We start from the raw sequence: 19,640 nt of genomic DNA, 5'->3' as shown, positions 1-19,640 counted from the left end.
GATGCCTTTTTAGATAACTAAATAGGATTACTAAAATAGTGTAATCAAATTTAGGTGTCTACACATATATACATATACATATACATACATATATACATATATACATATATGTTTGTGTGTGTGCATGCGCGCGCTTGGGGGAGCTTTGCCCCTAGTTTTTACAAATTTTCACTAGAAAATTGTCAATCTTAGTCAAGAATTTACGTTTTCCCTTCAGTAAATATATTCTTCTTATGGACTCTTTTTTGTGTTTTTTTTCCCTCATTTGTCAGCTTTGAACTATATCTTCATAGTTTCCTTTAAATTCTATTGTTTTCCTTCAATATCCTCAGTTTTTTTGATAACTTCAGATTTTTTGCTTGTCCTTATCACATTCTCTCTTTTTTAATGGTGATTTATGACTTATCTTCAACCTTAATAACACAACACCAGAGAGTCAAAATTTTGCTTGCATTTATAATGGCTTTTATCAAAATATTTGAGGAGACACATATAGAATAATATCCACACCATTATTCTGCATTTTTGAGTTTGCAAAATAATGGTCTTTGGATAATATAGATTCTCTGTATCTAAATTTTGCCAAGATATGAAATGGGAAAAACTGATCCAAGAATCGATTACTAAGTTGATAAAGACTATTTGTATGTGATTCGATTTGGAAATCAATTTAAGACTTGAATGCAATATTTTTTAAGTTTTATATATATCTACTTTTTATGGGAACAGAAGTATATAGGAAAAGTTACTATCGAGTTTTTTTCAAGATATGGTTTTTGAGATGAATATTGATCGGTTTCAACATATTATGTCATCTAAGTTTCCATAGATGATATTGGCTTTGAATTCCCTATTTGGTTATTTAAAAACATATTCAAATCAATTTAATATGATACTTCAAAAGAATTGGCACCAAATGTATGTCTAACCCATGATTATAATTTGTTGATTGTCAACAATCTTGAAGAAGAATTAATTATGTTGCTTAATGGGAGAAATTGGTATTAGATGAATGAATTGGATAAGTTATTCTCCTATTGGAATATTATAGAGTACTAGTTGGATTGCTTTTTGTTGCATCGACCATTTTGTGGGTTTAAATAACAGAGATAGTCAAAGATGACCAATTTATTTGGTGAGACAAATCAAACCTACAATTATTAAACCACAACATTATATCTCACATTGACTTGTTAGTTGGTTTGATATTACTATCCTGATAGCAATATCAAAATTTGACTTGATGTGGAAATCATCTCCTACTTATCATTTGTTAGTTGTTATTTTGAAAGATAAGAATCTTTCCAATAATGAAATCTAACAGATACCACTTGCTCATTTTAAAGGAAAAAGTGATTATTGAACTCTATTTTCTCATCATGTATGACTATCATAGTGAGCTATTGCTTGATCATGGCAATGTTAGTGAGCCTTTGTCTTAGTGTTTAATCATTGTCCTAAGTATATTCGCCACATTCTCATTACATGTGTTCGTCCATATTTGATCGATTGTTCTTTCTTTAATAGATATATTTGTTTGTGATATTTATTTCTTCCTTTCAACACATTTTATTCATCTCCCTAATTGTAGTAGCACCCTTTCGACATACATTGTCACTACTTTTTTGATCCCTATAGCATCATGTCTTTGCATTGGTTGTCCTTTTGAGTAATTTATATCTTTGTGTATTTTCATTAATGTTACTATCATTTAAATCCTTTTTTTTTTATCATAGCAACAACACATGACTACTCTTTTGGTAGAGTCTTTTGCTGTCTTGAAATAAACTGTAAGATAGACATTCATATTCCATGCTATTTCCTCATTAATACTATATTTATGTTCATTATTTTTCAATATTTTTTTCCTATAAAATAAATCACTCCTATCGACTTCATCATTGCACATACAAAAATGTGCAACTTCTAATTTTTTTTTTAAATATCACTATATCCTATCATATCTCCCAATTTTAATATTTCAGATCTTATTAAGAACTCAAAAAAATTACTTCATAATAGAAATTACACAAACGTGCTTTTAGCCAGAGAGACACTTTCCTCTCCATCCTAATTCCGCATGCCGACTGATGACTAAGTAGGTAACAACAGCGCTGTAAATCTGCCTCAACTAATATCTCCACGCGCTCTTTATTTCTCTTTGCAAACTGGCGATTGTATTGCCCCATCTTTTTCATTTGCCAAAACCAAGCTTTTGTTTTCTTACTTCTTTAAATACCACTCTCCATTAAATCATTTCATCATACCATCTAACTCAATTTCATCAAGTTTGCCCTCTGTTTTGCTGAAGAGATGTCTCAACCTCAGCCGCTCACCATCGATTTCTTGGGAATCGCAAGTTATCAGAATGAAATCCCCAAATTGGATTCCGCCATGGATTGCCCCCAACAATCTCTGCACAGTCGATGTAAGTTATCTTGATTCAATCTACCACATTTTCCTGACATGATTTATAATAAAATTGTTCGTTTAATCCCGATATTGTTTGGCTTTAATATATGCAGCAACACAGTCATGCCTGGGCAAAATAAAACCCCATATGTTGCGCCAACTGATCTCTCGCGGATGTTTCAGCGATTCAGAAAATATTCACAGAGAAGATCAGATTGGGGTTTGCGAAGGAATTAAGACCTTGGATCTGTTTCCGCAGCATCCGCTAGGGTTTCAATCCAATGGTGAAAAGCAAGAATCCCAATCAACTTTGTTGGACTCACAAACTGAAACTTGTGAAGCTGTTAGAACAAATCCCAGGCAAATTGTTTCAAATTCGGAAGTATTGACAGAAGGGCTTAAGTATTCATTTTTGGAATGATTCCTGGAATGGTCAAATTCCACTTTCTAAGAGTGGAATATCATTGAATGTTATACAAGTTGCTGAGCTTCACTGGGGATCCCAATTTTATCATTATGTGGAATATGTCTGTGAATTTTCAAAGAAAATAGTTTGGAAGGATCCCACTAAACTAACTCTATCACCGCAAGAAATCATTCGATTTCAAAATATTTTGAATTCAAGGCAAATCTTTTTTTTAAGCCCAGGATCGAATTTTTTGGGCTCCAGCTAATGATGGAAATTATTTAGTGAAAGAGGGATACAAAATTTTAAATCAGAATGGTCTGAATTAACCTACTTTTAGAGCTTTTTCATTTTGTTGGAATTCGGTTGTTCTTCCTAAAGCAGGTTGTTTCTCATGGCTAGCACTTAAACACAGGATTTTAACTAGTGACTGATTGAATAGACTACATATTGTTGCTCCTTTTAAATGTGTTCTTTGTGAGGAACAAGAAGAAACTGTGGATCACCCGTTTGTTACATGTTCATTTGCTTATCAATGTTGGTGCTTCATTTTGAGTAAACTTAATTACCTTACTCCTTTGCCAAACAATCTTTGGGACCTCTTTCAAGCCTGGCCACTTCTTTATCAAAAAGCATTGTTTGCAAATCTCTGGAAATGCATACCAGCCCTGGTAGTTTGAGCTATTTGGTGGGAATGTAATAAGCGTATTTTCACAAAGGAATCCCTATCACTAGACATTGTTTTGACTAGTATTGAAAAATCAATCTCGAAAGTGACTACTCCAGTCTTATAGTGATTAAATTCAACCCGATAGTGACCCATTGAGATTCCCAAATTGTCCAACAAAGGAAACAATTATTCATACCAAATGGGTGGAAAATTAGCCACTCACCCCCATATCTCTTACCTAGAGAGAACTTTTGGAGATCCCCTTCATATGGTTTTTGGAAGTTGAACTTTGATGAAACTTCTAGAGGAAATCCAAGTCTATCGGGTTTTGGAACTTGTATTAGAAATCCATCTGGTCAAGTTGTGGCTATCACAGTTTCTCCTTTGCCCATTGATACTAATAACATAGCGGAGGCTCATGCCCTTTTAGCCAGGCTTATTTTAGCTAAACAAGGTTGTTTCCATAGGTTACATATAGAAGGGGATTCTTCAGTTATTATTGATGCTTGTATCCATAGGCACATCATTTCTTGGAAGCTAAAATATGTTCTCAACCAAATTTGGAGACTTCTTGATGAATGTTTGGATATTTCCATTTCGCATACTTATCGAGAAGGGAATAAAGTGGCAGTTTTTTTATCAATTTTGGGTTGTGATGGGGTTACTACCTCTACTTTCCATCATTTACCTTTTATTGAGAAATACAAGGTTTTACAAATTTTTATTCAAGATGATTTGGAAGCCTCTATCCGCTCGGCAGCTGAAATTTATACTTCAGGTGCCGAGTAGATGTCGAGTCCAACAAGAAGGAAATTGATGCTGAGTAATGCAATTTAATATCAGATGCAGAGAAAGTCTTTAGGTGTCGAGCTGAGCAAGTTATTTTCTTGTGCCGATTAAGCTATGATCTAGTGTTGAGCAAAGTAGAATTTTATCAGGTGCCGAGTTGGTCAGTTCTCATGATTGTTGAGTTCAACATAAAAGTTATTGAAGTGGAGTATCTCCGATAAGTATCAGATGCCTACGTCCAAGTGTCGTGTGAAGTAGAATTGTATTAGGCGCCAATTTGTCCAGAATTCATAGTTGATCCTGTCCAGTTTGAATGTGATATAAGCCGATTGAAAATTAACAAGTGCCAAGATTATTTGATATTCTTTAGGTGCTGAGTGAAAAATAACAGGTGTCGAGTTAAGGTGTTGATTCTGTTCTAGGTTGAATGAGTTCTATGCCGAGTGAAAAATATTAGGTGCCGAGAATATTTGTTATCCTTCAGGTGTCGAGTTAAGGTGTCGTGAAAGTCTTTAGGTGCCGAACTAAACTAGTTATATTCTAGTGCTGAGTAAGCTATGTTTTGGCACCTAGAAAAGCAGAATTATATCAGGTGTCGAGTTGGTCAGTACACATAGTTAGTTGTTGGGTTCAACAAGATGATGCTGAGAATATTTGATATCCTGCAAGTGCCGAGTTACGGTGCTGAATTTAGCAGTATTGTTTCAGGCTCCGTGCAGATTACTTGGTTGTCGAGTTCAATAAGATGGTAATTGTAGAGGAGTAATGATGATTCAGGTGCCAAGTGAAGCAGAATGGTATCAGATGCCGAGTTTTGTTTTCGTGTTTAGAAGGATTATTTAATGTGTCGAGCAGAGTAGTTTTTTAGTAGTGGAGTAATGATGATTCAGGTGCCGAGTGTAGCAGAATGGTCTCAGATGCCGAGTTTAGAAGGATTGTCTAATGTGCCAAGCAGAGTAGTTTTTAGTTGCCGAGTCAAGGTCTTTAGTGATTAGGTGCCGAGTTGCCTGGAAATAGAGTATGACTCAAAGCTCATTAATGTTGTATGATGTTATCAGAAGAATTTATGATAACATGACATGCATAGTATATTTTGAGTGTTTCATATCTGATTATTCTCTGACGGCATTTAATTTTTGTTTCTGTGTTTTGATTTCCTCATGTGGCTAAATTCGAGTCATTAAAATGCATCGTCATTAGTACTTTTTCCAAGATCTTCTAAGGATGTTTTTTGTGCGAGCATAGATGGCTTATATCAAGTTGCACGGTGTAATTTATTGCTTGAGGTATCACATCTTCAATTGCTCATATATGCAAGAGTTCAATTCTGTGTTCTGTGCTCATGTTTGTTACAAGATGAGTTGTGGGTGGAATATCACTCTGCCTTGTGAAATGTGTCAAAAACAACATTCTGTCATCTTACCAAAGAATTTTCATATATACTTGCCATCAGCTTTGGAGGAAACTATGTTACCGAGCACTATTTCAGATGAGGTGTTGGTTCAAATGTTTCTAATTTATTCACTCACAGTTCGAAGAGCTATTCGACATATCATTGGTGAAGAGTTTTTATCTCCTTCGACACTTCTATTTTTCTACCCATCTTAGCTCATTTCAATTTTCCTTTCCAATGCTATGGATCTCCTGTAGTCTCCTGAAATGCTTCAAGCCTTGGCCCATAAGGTAATCCGGCCTCATTTTCTGGTTGATAACAAATTGATTTTGGTTTTGCAAAAGTATGACTTATGGAATGGAGCGGCATTAGCTAGTGGTTTGTTCTCACATTATCAATTCCTACATAATCATGAATTCTTTGTTTTTTTTGAGGCGCTTAAGCATGCTATAGATACTGGCAATTTCAGTTATTTAAAACATGCTCTGCCACCTGAATCAAAATTAATGGGTGTTCATTTGGTGGAAGGAATAAAGCTAGTGGATCAGGCTATGATTGACTTGCAGAAGGAATCTAATGCGTCCAATTCCAAGGATATGAATGTAGCTTTTGTGCAGTCGATTGAACATAATTTTTGGGATTTAATTGATCAGGTTAACTTGGATTTGGACTGGATTCATGGTTCTTCAGAGTTATGTTCTGGCTGGGGACCTATTCCTAGTGGGCCTGGGTCAATTGAAGGTGGTTTTGTCTCTGATTGGGAAGATTTTTAAGTTAAGTGCTAATTGCTAGGATAAGTTTTCCCTGAAGTTAGTGATTGGAATAGTCCAAAAAAAATCAATGTCAAGGCACTATCTAGTTCGCCGTTGGGTGGTAGTTGATACACCACTTGTAATTATTTTCTTAAACTATTAAAACCTATGTATATATTAGGGATGATGCTGGGTTTTCTTCACTGATTCTTTCCTAGTTGACTTCGTTGAATCAGTTTTAATAAAATAGTATAGTGGCTTGCCACTTTTGCCTAAAAAATAAATAAGTTTGTTATTCATTTTTTATAAACAAATATTTATCTATAATTCTATTTGTTCATACAGTAAACAGTCATTGTTTCAATTTTTTTTTAAACTTTTAGTTGATTACACAATGAAATATTTCTTTTGAACTTTATTGTGCACACGTATAGCATAGTGACATATATTATTGTTGATCGACAGATTTGTATTGAAAGCTGACATATTTGCTGAGATATTTTCTATGTTAAGCATCGATTAGTATTAACATTTAATGTAGTTTTCAATCCACATTGAATGTGCATTAGCCATTGGGATTTTGAATTACAAAAAGTCTAGAATCTGGAACATTCATATAATGTACACAATATTCTTTCTTCTTAGCATATCTCCTAAGTGAAGTTGCAGAGCAATGTGTGAAGCTTTGAGTATTATGTTACCTCCATTTTTGTAACAAATATCAAGGTAAGAAATTGTCTCATTTCAATTTATGCCCTTTTTTCCCTCATCTTCTTCTTAATATATTTTCTAATTTGTGCAAGCATTGTTCATTATTTTGTACATAGTATTTTTTAAAAAAAATTATTAGCTAGTTTAGATTTTCTCTATAGTTTTCCCTCTAAAATATTTGGGATTACAAAACCAGACTGTGATTTGGTTACCAAGTGTTGTGAGGGAAGCCAAAAAAATAAAAGCATTATTATCGTCACCAGCAATTATGAGAGAATTGTATAGATGTCGTAATATTCATGACCCTCAATACTGACATCTTCATCCTCCTTATTGGCATGTTTTACATTTGAAATTATCTTGCAGATAAGTTATATGTCTTTTCCCTTTGTTCTTTTGGGCTTGCCCTCCTTCTAGTTGGATTCTCTCAAGAGTTACGCAAAAAACATTGTTTAAACTTCACTAGGAGTTTTACTAAGAAGCACAAAATTAATATACATTCATAGTCAGTAAAATGCATGTTTGTGAAGGAGCTAAATCATTTTGGTAAGATGGCTCGCTCATTGAGTTTTCAGAAAATGAACAATTATCTAGAGGTATTGAAGTAAGTAATAAGAACAAAGTGCAATCAAAAGATTTAACAAGAGCCTTTTCCTTTCATAACTATATGTCCTAAGCCAAAATTTAGATGGAATAAGATAACCACTTTCCTTTCAATCATGTTCTTTAATCTAAGGAAATTAGAACCATCTTGGAGGACTATCATCATAGTTCATCTTCTTAGCTAGCTCACACCTTACCACTTCACAAAAAAATCCTTCTTTTTGACACTCAAATAGTTTTTCTTTTAAAATATAATTGTTTATGTAGATGTGAAATGCTTTAAGAGTTATGAGCACACTATTTTGTATTACAAATGACCACAACATTCATGATTGGGGTGTGCTTTGAAACAAGAAAAAACAACATGGGAATACATGACCATCGTCATTGTTATGTTTTTTGATCTACAATCATCAAATGACAAAAAAACGAAGAGTCAACATACTAGGAAAAACAGTGAATAACATATCTTTCAACATGTTTTACTTTCATTTTATATAGTTGTTAGGCTGATTTTGATTTTATACATGTCATCTGTTGAATTGAATGCTTGCAAAATTCACAAGCATTAACAATCATACACTTGTTAACACTGACTTGTAAATTTCCAATTTCAATTCTACCAAGTTGTAACTAATTTATATGAGGAAAGCCACAATCTTGTAGCTCTCCATTTTTGGGCAAGCAACCCCAATTTCTGCTTTTTTCTCTCATGAATTCAACCATTAATCTCATTCTAGTGCACAACATCAAAAAATAAAACTGATATTGTCTGATTAAACACTCCACCTATTGCACACACAAATTGTTTTGGCAAAAATAAGAGTAGCAACACATGATTTAAACAAATATCATACATACAAATTGAAATTGAATGAATTATTAATGTCTACAAGTAATCACACAAAATAATGAAACTAAATTAAAAAGCTATTATATCAAATCTAGAAACAAAAATTAAAAACTATAAAAACTAACATCACCGAAGATTATATCTATTGCATATCTATATCAAATCATTATTATTAGAATTTTATATTGTGACATTCATTCATGCTATTTTTTTTCCTTTTTAGTAGTCCTTGCCTCCATCTTCTAGCAATTCCACAAAAAATTGGTTGTCCAAGACCTGCCAAATGTCCATGAGGCATTGCTTCCCTGCGTCTATTGTACTTGTAGCTGCAAACAAAGGGAGTATCTCCAACTTGATATTATGACTGAGATCACCTTCAACACAATGCTCTTCTAGAGGTATTTTCAACTTGTTTTTTCTCCACTAAATTTAAGAGTTTGTTTGGTTTCTATCTTTTCAGTTTATCAAGTTATATCATTTTTACAAGCATATGTAATTTTGACCAAAAATTTTTAGGTTAGGACAATGAAAAGTCATGGTGGAATTGTTTTCATTGTAGAATATTTTCTCGACATTTTTTATGAGCATTATAATATTAGACATTTCTAATGAACATTATTATATATATTATTATTACTTTTTCTTATATTACTATTGGTAGGAATTAGACACTCTGCATCCTTGTTATCATGGAATTAATTATACAATAAAGTTTGATATAGCAATGTAAATATATTAATAAAGCCTCAGCATGCAAATTCATTAGCTCATAATTTTTAATAAATATCTTGCAAATGAGTTAGTTAATAAATCATACTCATATAGTTACTTGTATATTCAATTTTTAGTAAAGGTTTATTTAACTTAGACCTTCCATAAAGATTAAGGTAAAAGTAGGGCTGACAATGACAATGGTAAAAATGGATAGAGTTTGTTATTATTAAATTTTATTAGACCATAATATTTCTATAGTTGTTACTTCAATCCTTCATAAAACAAACAAAGTGATTTTTGATTAATTAGATTCTTGAGTTAGAGACAAGCTTTTTTTAACATTTGAAAAGAAAATATTGGTTTCACTTTAAAGTTATCTAACACCCTACCGAATTGATTTGACTTAGAAAATGAATTTTATCTAATTGAGAGATTATATTTTGACAATATTGATTCAAAGATATTTTAAATATTTTGACAAATTCTTCAAAAAAAGAGATTTGATATCCCATTGAAAATTATGCAAATGATACAATTTTACTCCAAACTACACCAGAAAAAGTATCTATATATATATATATATATATATATATATATATATATATATATATATATATTGCCAAGCTGATTTCAATTTTATACAGGTATTTTCTGAATTGAATGCTTGCAAAATTCACAAGCATTTAACAATCATACACTTGATAACACTGACTTGTAAATTTCTAATTTCAATTTCACCAAGTTTTACTTAATTTATACGAGGAAAGCTCCAATCTTGCAGTTCTTTGTTTTTGGGCAAACAACCTCAATTTTTGAATTTTTCTCTCATAGATTCAACCATTAATCTCATTCTAATGCACAACATCAAAACAAAAAAATGGTATTGTCTGATTAAACACTCTACCTATCACACACACAAATTGTTTTGGCAAAAATAAGAGTAGTAGCACATGATTTTCAAACAAATATCATACATACAAACTAAAATTGAATGAATTATTAATGTCTACAAGTAATCACACAAAATAATGAAACTAAATTAAAAATTTATTACATCAAATCTAGAAACAAAAATAAAAACTATAAAAACTAGCATTGCCAAAGATTATATCTATTGCACATCTATACGAAATAATATTTGAAAAATCTAAACTATCAAAGTTGATATCAAATAATTATTATTAGAAGTTTTTGTTATGGTATTCATTCATGCTATTTTCCTTTCTTTTTCCTTTTAGTACTCATTGCCTCTAGCTTCTCACAGTTCCACCAAAAATTGGTTGTCCAAGACCCGCCAAATGTCCCTAAGATGTTGCTTCCCTGTGTCTATTGTACTTGTAGCTACAAATGGAGGGAGTATCTCCAACTTGACATTATGACTAAGATCACCCTCGACACAATGCTCTTTTATATGTGTTTTCAGCTTGTTTTTTCTCCACTAAATTTAAGAGTTTGTTTAGTTTCTATCTTTTTGGTTAATCAAGTTATACCATTTTTTCAAGCATATGTAATTTTGACCAAAAGTTTTAGGTTAGGAGAATAAAAAGTCATGGTGAAATTTTTTCCACTAAAGAATATTTTTCTGACATTTTTTATGAGCATTATTATATTAGACATTTCTAATGAACGTTAGTATATATATTATTATTTTTTCTTATATTACTATTGGCGCTATGCATCCTTGTTGTCTTGGAATTAATGATCCAATAAAGTTTGATATAGCAATGTAAATATATTAAAGAAGCCTTAACATGCAAATTCATTAGCTTTTATTTTTCAATAAATAACTCGAAAATGAGTTAGTTAATAAATCGTACTCATATGGTTACTTGTATTTTCAATTTTTAGTGAAGGTCTTTTCAACTTAGACCTTCCATAAAACTTAAAGTAAAAGTAGGGTCGACAATGATAGTGGTAAAAATGGATAGAGTTTTTTATTATTCAAGTTTATTAAACCATAATCTTTTTATAAGTGTTACTTCAATCTTGTATAAAATGAAAAAAGTAAATTTTCATTGATTAGATTGTTGAGTTAGAGACAAGATTTTTTTAGCATTTGAAAAGAAAATATCATTTATCACTTTAAAGTGATTTGACGTCCTATTGATTTTGATTTGATTTAGAAAATGAATTTTATCTAATTGAAAAATATTGTGTTTTGACAATATCTGATTCAAAGATATTATAAATATTTTGACAAATTCTTCAATATAAAAGATTTGATATCCCATTGAAAATTATGTAAATGATACAATTTTACTCTAAACTACCCCAGAAAAAGTAAAAAACTTATTTATGACCAATAACGTACACTATATATATATATATATATATATATATATATATATATATATATATATATATATATATTATATTTGTGTGTGTGTGCGCGTGTGTGGGGGAGCTTTGCCCCTAGTTTTTACAAATTTTCACTAGAAAATTGTCAATCTTAGTCAAGAATTTACGTTTTCCCTTCAGTAAATATATTCTTCTTATGGACTCTTTTCTGTGTTTTTTTTTCCCTCATTTGTTAGCTTTGAACTATATCTTCATAGTTTCCTTTAAATTCTATTGTTTCCCTTCAATATCCTCAGTTTTTTTGATAACTTCAGATTTTTTGCTTGTTCTTATCACATTCTCTCTTTTTTAATGGTGATCTATGACTTATCTTCAACCTTAATAACTCAACACCAGAGAGTCAAAATTTTGCTTGCATTTATAATGACTTTTATCAAAATATTTGAGGAGACACATATAGAATAATATCCACATCATTATTCTACATTTTTGAGTTTGCAAAATAATGGTCTTTGGATAATATAGATTCTCTGTATCTAAATTTTGCCAAGATATGAAATGGGAAAAACCGATCCAAGAATCGATTACTAAGTTGATAAAGACTATTTGTATGTGATTCGATTTGGAAATCAATTTAAGACTTGAATGCAATATTTTTTAAGTTTTACATATATCTACTTTTTATGGGAACAGAAGTATATAGGAAAAGTTACTATCGAGTTTTTTTCAAGATATGGTTTTTGAGATGAATATTGATCGGTTTCAACATATTATGTCATCTAAGTTTCCATAGATGATATCAACTTTGAATTCCCTATTTGGTTATTTAAAAACATGTTCAAATTAATTTAGTATGATACTTCAAAAGAATTGGCACCAAATGTATGTCTAACCCATGATTATAATTTGTTGATTATCAACAATCTTGAAGAAGAATTAATTATGAAGATGCGCATTCTGGATTCGATTGTGTGCCATTTTTTTGCATCAACGTTTCGAATCACACTCTGTGATTCATCATTAGGATATGAATAGCTGGAGGAGAAAAAATGATGAGTTGCAGACCATAGTAGAATATAAGAGGGAGAGCCTAGGTGGGAGGAGGAGATGGAGAGCCTAGGAATGATGACACTAATGTTTGTTGGCCCCATGGCCTTGACAAGCTAGAAGAATTCCACGCCCATATTAATAACCTGGTCCATTGCATCTCTTTTACTAAAGAGATTGAAGTTGACAATCAACTTCCTTTCCTCGACATTCTTCTCATCAAGCGGTCGGATGGGTCACTAGCTCATAAGGTTTATCGCAAATCGACTCATACAGATCGTTATCTTCATGCTTTCTCCCATCACCACCCCAGCCAAAAAGTGGGTATCCTCAAAAATCTGGCCATGCGAGCTTATCGCATATGTGATGAGGATCACCTTAATGATGAGTTGGCACACCTTCGCCAAGTCTTCATTTGGAATGGGTACAGTAACAAGAAAATCTCCAAATCTTTCAACCTAGCCAAGTCTCGCTTTCTCTCCTTATCTAAACCTCCCCTCAGTCCTTTTGTCCCTAGTGCGTCCCTTCCTTTCATCGGGGGCATTTCCCACAAAATCTCTACGATTCTTCTAAAAAGAGGCATTCGTTGCTCTTTCAAGCCTTGTCAAATTTCGAGAAATCATTACCCCCCTCTCAAGGACCGGAGAGACATCTTTCTAGACTCGGGGGTCTATAAGATCGCTTGCTCTTGCGGTGCCCCCTACATAGGGGAAACTGGTCGCTCATTTATTACTAGAATCAAAGAGCATAGCGCTGACATTAACCATGAGCGAACCCTTAAATCTACCCTCGCGGAGCACTCCCTCACAACTAAACATCATATTTGTCTTGAGAACACTCAGGTGCTCTCTCGAGAAGATGATTTTTTCAAAAGAAAGCTCAGGGAGGCAATAGAAATACACAATCACCCTTCCAAGCTTAATCGTGATGACGGTTGGCGCATCAGTGCTTCTTGGCATCCTCTTCTTGCTAAACTTCAATAGCCTTCCCCCCCTTCTCCCGACCGTGGTGCCTCTTCCTTTTTGTGTTTTCCATTTTCCTCTTTGGCTTTGGGGTTTTTGCTCTTTCGCTTGTTTCCTTTTTCGCTTTTGTTTGGGTTTAGTGGTGAACCCTCCCCCTCCTTCTTTCCCTCTTTGTTTTATTTTCTTATCTGCAACCTACGTCTCATTTACTGTCATTTCTTCGTTCCCCTCCCACACACTTGCACTTATCTTCTGTTTCACTTCCCTCTTTTATTCTTTCGTTCTTTTGTTATTCCTCCCTTCTTCTTCTTTTTTTTTTTTTTTTTTTTTAATTTTGTATTTATTTATTATTATTATTATTATTATTATTATTATTATTATTTTTAAATTTTATTTTATTTTATTTTATTTTTTTATTTAAGTCTTTTTGATATTGCCTTCCCTTTTATTATTTTTTCTCCTTCTTTTTTCATTTCCTCTTTAGATTATTTATTTTAAACACATTACTTATACATTTAATATAGCAAAATTTTACATTAAAAATTGTTATGACCTTGTCTCTTTGTTCTCCGTGTCCATCTCCTCCTCCCACCTAGGCTCTCCCTCTTATATTCTACTGTGGTCTGCAACTCATCATTTTTTCTCCTCCAGCTATTCATATCCTGATGATGAATCACAGAGTGTGATTCGAAACGTTGATGCAAAAAAATGGCACACAATCGAATCCAGAATGCGCATCTTCATACTTTATCTGATTGTGGAAATCTATTCTTGTCTAAGAATTAATTATGTTGCTTAATGGGAGAAATTGGTATTAGATGAATGAATTGGATAAGTTATTCTCCTATTGGAATATTATAGAGTACTAGTTGGATTGCTTTTTGTTGCATCGACCATTTTGTGGGTTTAAATAGTAGAGATAGTCAAAGATGACCAATTTATTTCGTGAGACAAATCAAACCTACAATTATTAAACCACATCATTATATCTCACACTGACTTGTTAGTTGGTTTGATATTACTATCCTAATAGCAATATCAAAATTTGACTTGATGTGGAAATCATCTCCTACTTATCATTTGTTAGTTGTTATTTTGAAAGATAAGGATCTTTCCAATAATGAAATCTAAAAGATACCACTTGCTCATTTTAAAGGAAAAAGTGATTATTGAACTCTATTTTCTCATCATGTATGACTATCATAGTGAGCTATTGCTTGATCGTGGCAATGTTAGTGAGCCTTTGTCTTAGTGTTTAATCATTGTCCTAAGTGTATTTGCCACATTCTCATTACATGTGTTTGTCCATATTTGATCGGTTGTTCTTTCTTTAATAGATATATTTGTTTGTGATATTTATTTGTTCCTTTCAACACATTTTATTCATCTCCCTAATTGTAGTAGCACCCTTTCAACATAAATTGTCACTACTTTTTTGATCCCTATAGCATCATGTCTTTGCATTGGTTGTCCTTTTGAGTAATTTGTATCTTTGTATATTTTCATTAATGTTACTATCATTTAAATCCTTTTTTTTATCATAGCAAGAACACATGACTACTCTTTTGGTAGAGCCTTTTGCTGTCTTGAAATAAATTGTAAGATCGACATTCATATTCCACGCTATTGCCTCATTAATACTATATTTATGCTCATTATTTTTCAATAATTTTTCCCTATAAAATAAATCACTCCTGTCTACTTCATCACATCACGTACAAAAATGTGCAACTTCTAATTATTTTTAAAAAATAACACTATATCCTATCATATCTCTCAATTTTAATATTTCAGATCTTATTGAGAATTCAAAATTTACTTCATAATATAAATTACGCAAACGTGTTTTTAGCCACAAAGACACGTTCCCCATGCGGACTGATGACGAAGTAGGTAACAACAGCGCTGTAAATCTGCCTCTACTAGTATCTCCACGCGCTCTTTATTTCTCTCTGCAAACTGGCTATTGTATTGCCCCATCTTTTTCATTAGCCAAAACCAAGCTTTTGTTTTCTTACTTCTTTAAATACCACTCTCCATTGAATCATGTCATCATACCATCTAACTCAATCTCATCAACTTTGCCCTCTGTTTTGCTGAAGAGATGTCTCAACCTCAGCCGCTCACCATCGATTTCTTGGGAATCGCAAGTTATCAGAATGAAATCCCCAAATTGGATTCCGCCATGGATTACCCCCAACAATCTCTGCACAGTCGATGTAAGTTATCTTGATTCGATCTACCACATTTTCCTGACATGATTTATAATAAAACTGTTCGTTTAATCCCGATATTGTTTGGCTTTAATATATGCAGCAATACAGTCATGCCTGGGCAAAATAAAACCCCATATGTTGCGCCAACTGATCTCTCGCGGATGTTTCAGCGATTCAGAAAATATTCACAGAGAAGATCAGATTGGGGTTTGCGAAGGAATTAAGACCTTGGATCTGTTTCCGCAGCATCCGCTAGGGTTTCAATCCAATGGTGAAAAGCAAGAATCCCAATCAACTTTGTTGGACTCACAAACTGAAACTTGTGAAGCTGTTAGAACAAATCCCAGGCAAATTGTTTCAAATTCGGAAGTATTGGCAGAAGGGGGAAAGCAAAGCCACGCTGTTGAGACATCAAATTTCAGTAAGTTTTCCGCCCAAATTTGTGATATTTGACAAAGGGGGAAAAACAATCTTAGAGTAATTTAACGACGGATTGATTTTGCTATGCAGATCTTCCGATGGCGAAAAGGTTGTCCCTTCAACGATTTCTGCAGAAACGAAAAGAAAGGCACTGTCGAATTTCTTGATTGGTTTCTGATGTGAATTACTAAAACCAGAGCATTTTAATGGTGAATTTTGACAAATTTGTGTTGTGTCTGTGTGTGCAGACTTAGCAGGGCCACCCCTTATGTGACGTCATCGAAGCAAGGAAGATGAGATCGCCTACTTTGCAAATGTGAAAAGCAAACAGAGCTTCATTCCAAAGATTGATATTGATAAGAGCAGCATTACCTTCCCTCTGACAATGGCGTTAATGATCCATGGTTCTGGCTAACAAACTCTGTATATAAGAAGACCAGATATGCAGTTGGACCGTTGCAACTGCTGCCTCTGCTTCATCATCCTTCCTCTCTTGTTCAATGTGGCAGCATGTATTTGACGATTTGGAATGAGAGATTTTAGTGTTGCCCTGATACCAAAGCTTGGCTTTGAAATCTATTTGTTATTTTTTTCTCAGTTTAAACTCTTAGCTTCAGAAGAAAATATAAAAAATACCCGTAGTTTAAAGTCCCTGGTAAAGCTGAATGATCTCCTTTCTTCGCCAAACCTGTCTTCCACAACCCCATGAATGGCTTCTCTGGCAAAGCAGAGTTGTAATATAAGCAAGAAACATATGTGTAAGGATATTGCACCTTTTTGATATTGAAAGACCCTGGCCAATTTTGTTGGAGCTATTTATGTAATATTGTATATTGTTGTTTATAATGGGAAGATACTAAAAATTGTTTCTTTGATTATTGTTGCGCACAAATCGTAAGTCTTTCATTTCATCCATACCATTAATAAAAGTTAGCTCATGTTTATAGAGTGTAATATATGAACAATATTTAATGCAAACACAATCTAAGACTTATATTAAACTCAAGTCAAATAAAATATTAAAAGAAACATCAAAAGATTAAAAGATTACTTTTTAGAAATCTTAATATTAATTTTAAAATTACATTGATTCATCAATTTTATACTATAGTATAACGAAGGCTCGTGTTATATATTTTATATTAATTAAAGAAAAAATATGGTTAAACTTTTATTTAGAATTGAATATGTAAGAGCTCTAGTTTAATTTAATAATATAAACTTGAATTTTAAAAAAAAAACACAAGTTCTATGTAAAGTGTAAAAACTTCAACCCCTTCCAATTACTCCCTAATTGGGAAAAGTCTAGAAACTTCCACATCAAAAATGTTATTGGCAGGTGCAATGAAGAAACATTTGAACCATATGGGGACACATAAAAGAAATAGGACTTTTGTCGAATGAAGTTGTGGCAAATGTATAGAAAAAGACATAGAAAATGAGAATAAATTAGATCAATATTTTATGTTATTCCAATGAATCAATTTCTCTTGTAAAAATAGAATATACTTACCTTTCACATGAATCAATATGGTTATTAGACATGTAACTTACCTCCTTTAAAACTACATTTGACAATCCCATGTTAAAGAGTTTATTCACATACAAGCTAGTAATAAGCATCGTCGTTGCAATGTATTTTTACTTCAAATGTCTTTACAATTAAAAAATAACTCTTAAGTACAAGAATATAAGAATATAAGAATGTATAAGAATAAAAGAATACTTTATAGCATCATACTTCAAAAATTCTTCAATTCCCTAAAAAGAATTATACTCCTTTTTAGACAATAGGTAGGGGCTCAAGCTGTATCAAAGCTTTTGTTTTGAAAAATATTTTGGTGCATGTGTATTAAGTTTTATAAAACTAGTAGTTGCATTTATGAGGTGTAATGGTGAGAAGTTTGAAGATTTGGAGTTACTTTGTTTGCATTTGATTATTTTGTATATAGTTGTTGTAAGAATACATTCGAGAGAGAGAATATAAGCATATATGTGCAAATTACATTTTGTGTTTGCAGAGTTATGTGACACATCTCAAGCACCTTATAAAACCAAGGTTGAAAATTGTGTGGTGACCCATAAAACATGCACGAAAACAAGTGCATATGTATTGATTCAAGTTACAATTTACATTGGTAAAGTCATGTTTGATTTTTGTGTTTCTGACATGGACTATGCCAACCCTTGCATGTTATAATAATTAACAGTTATATTTTATTATTTAACAATTATCAGTGTATAATAATATATAGAATTTTTCAAAATTTTATTTAATATTTTATACTTTATATATAATTATTATCATCAATATAATACATCCCCTTCCTCTTGGGAATCTTCACTCCTCACTAGCATATCTAAAGATGCGTGGACATGCCTCAAAAGAAGGCCTATTAGTAAACTACTCACAGGAGGATGGACAAGTTTTTTCATAATCAGTGTTGAAGTGAGACAAATCATTACTTTAATATTTGTGTAGTTGCAATGTAATTGTATTAGTTACTTTCAACTACTTTCAAATGTCATTTGCACAAAATGTATATATATGTCCTCTCATTTTATACTGGATTATCAAGCACTTGAACATTTTCATATGGTATTAGTGCAGTAGTAACATGGCTAGGCATTCTTAATAGAAAATGGATTTAGAATTGACATTCATTCTTAATATGCATGTGGAGGAGAAGCTTGTCAGAAGTGAAATTTTTTTTTAATATTAAGTTGAGATTCTCTATGTTTTTATTTACTTTTAGACTATTCATGTTAATATTATTTTAATTGTTATATACATATTTTATTAAAAAAAGCATCACAAACTCAAACAATTGAAAAAAAATTCCAAGTTCAAGATTTAGTAGATTGATTGTGATATTGAGCTAACAAAACTTGAAGGAGGAGTCAGACTCAAATGATGGAGGGGAGAGTTAAAAGGATAATAAAGAGGGAAAAGTAATTGTGAAGTAGGTCTTCTCTTTCAATGCTAGCAATTCCTCCCACATCTTAGTGATCTTTAAAATTGAGTCTTTAAATATTGCCCAAAATATGGTCGTGAGGGGAGGATAGCTTCTCCAACTATAGATAGGGACAAATTTCCTATTAATATGAAGTTGTTTGGGAGGAGATTAAAATAGTTTAAAATGATGTGGATGATATGGATAAAAAGTTCCACGATGTCTCCTATTATGTCTTGAACACAATGCACAAATTGATCACCTCCCTATGCCTATTGCTCAAAAATATGCAAGAGGAAGGAGGTTTAGGGTTATGGTCCCTTTTTCTTTTCTTTTTTGCATTATAATTGATAGTAGCCTTCATAAACTTATTTCTATTTGTGTTTATATCACCAATACAATCATGTTCCTCTGACTGAAGATCTAAAATGTGTGAGCTA

The 19,640-nt window shown here is 32.4% G+C and overlaps 2 protein-coding genes across 3 annotated transcripts; both read left to right on the top strand.

Moving 5' to 3' along the window:
- The first annotated feature begins 2,225 nt into the window (after positions 1-2,225).
- On the top strand, positions 2,226-3,037 carry LOC149535501 (uncharacterized). The gene is made up of 2 exons (XM_089805356.1): positions 2,226-2,428; positions 2,526-3,037. Exons 1-2 carry the CDS (start codon positions 2,314-2,316, stop codon positions 2,831-2,833), a joined length of 423 nt encoding a protein of 140 aa, XP_089661482.1. The 5' UTR covers positions 2,226-2,313; the 3' UTR covers positions 2,834-3,037.
- A 12,447-nt stretch (positions 3,038-15,484) lies between these two features.
- LOC149535500 (uncharacterized) lies at positions 15,485-17,124 on the top strand. Of its 2 annotated transcripts, none has more exons than XM_089803839.1 (4): positions 15,485-15,829; positions 15,927-16,247; positions 16,337-16,355; positions 16,495-17,124. In XM_089803839.1, exons 1-4 carry the CDS (start codon positions 15,715-15,717, stop codon positions 16,541-16,543), a joined length of 504 nt encoding a protein of 167 aa, XP_089659965.1. In that variant the 5' UTR covers positions 15,485-15,714; the 3' UTR covers positions 16,544-17,124. The 2 variants fall into 2 exon arrangements, with proteins under 2 accessions (XP_089659965.1, XP_089659964.1); XM_089803838.1 differs by having other exon boundaries at positions 15,487-15,829; positions 16,337-16,394.
- Positions 17,125-19,640: the final 2,516 nt, after the last annotated feature.

The sequence above is a fragment of the Cupressus sempervirens genome, chromosome 10 (assembly GCF_028749045.1).
Source record: "Cupressus sempervirens isolate cs-2001-9-10 chromosome 10, ASM2874904v1, whole genome shotgun sequence".
NCBI lineage: Eukaryota > Viridiplantae > Streptophyta > Pinopsida > Cupressales > Cupressaceae > Cupressus > Cupressus sempervirens.
The sequence above is the reverse complement of the archived record's forward strand: the minus strand, read 5'-3'. Positions and strand labels throughout refer to the sequence as shown.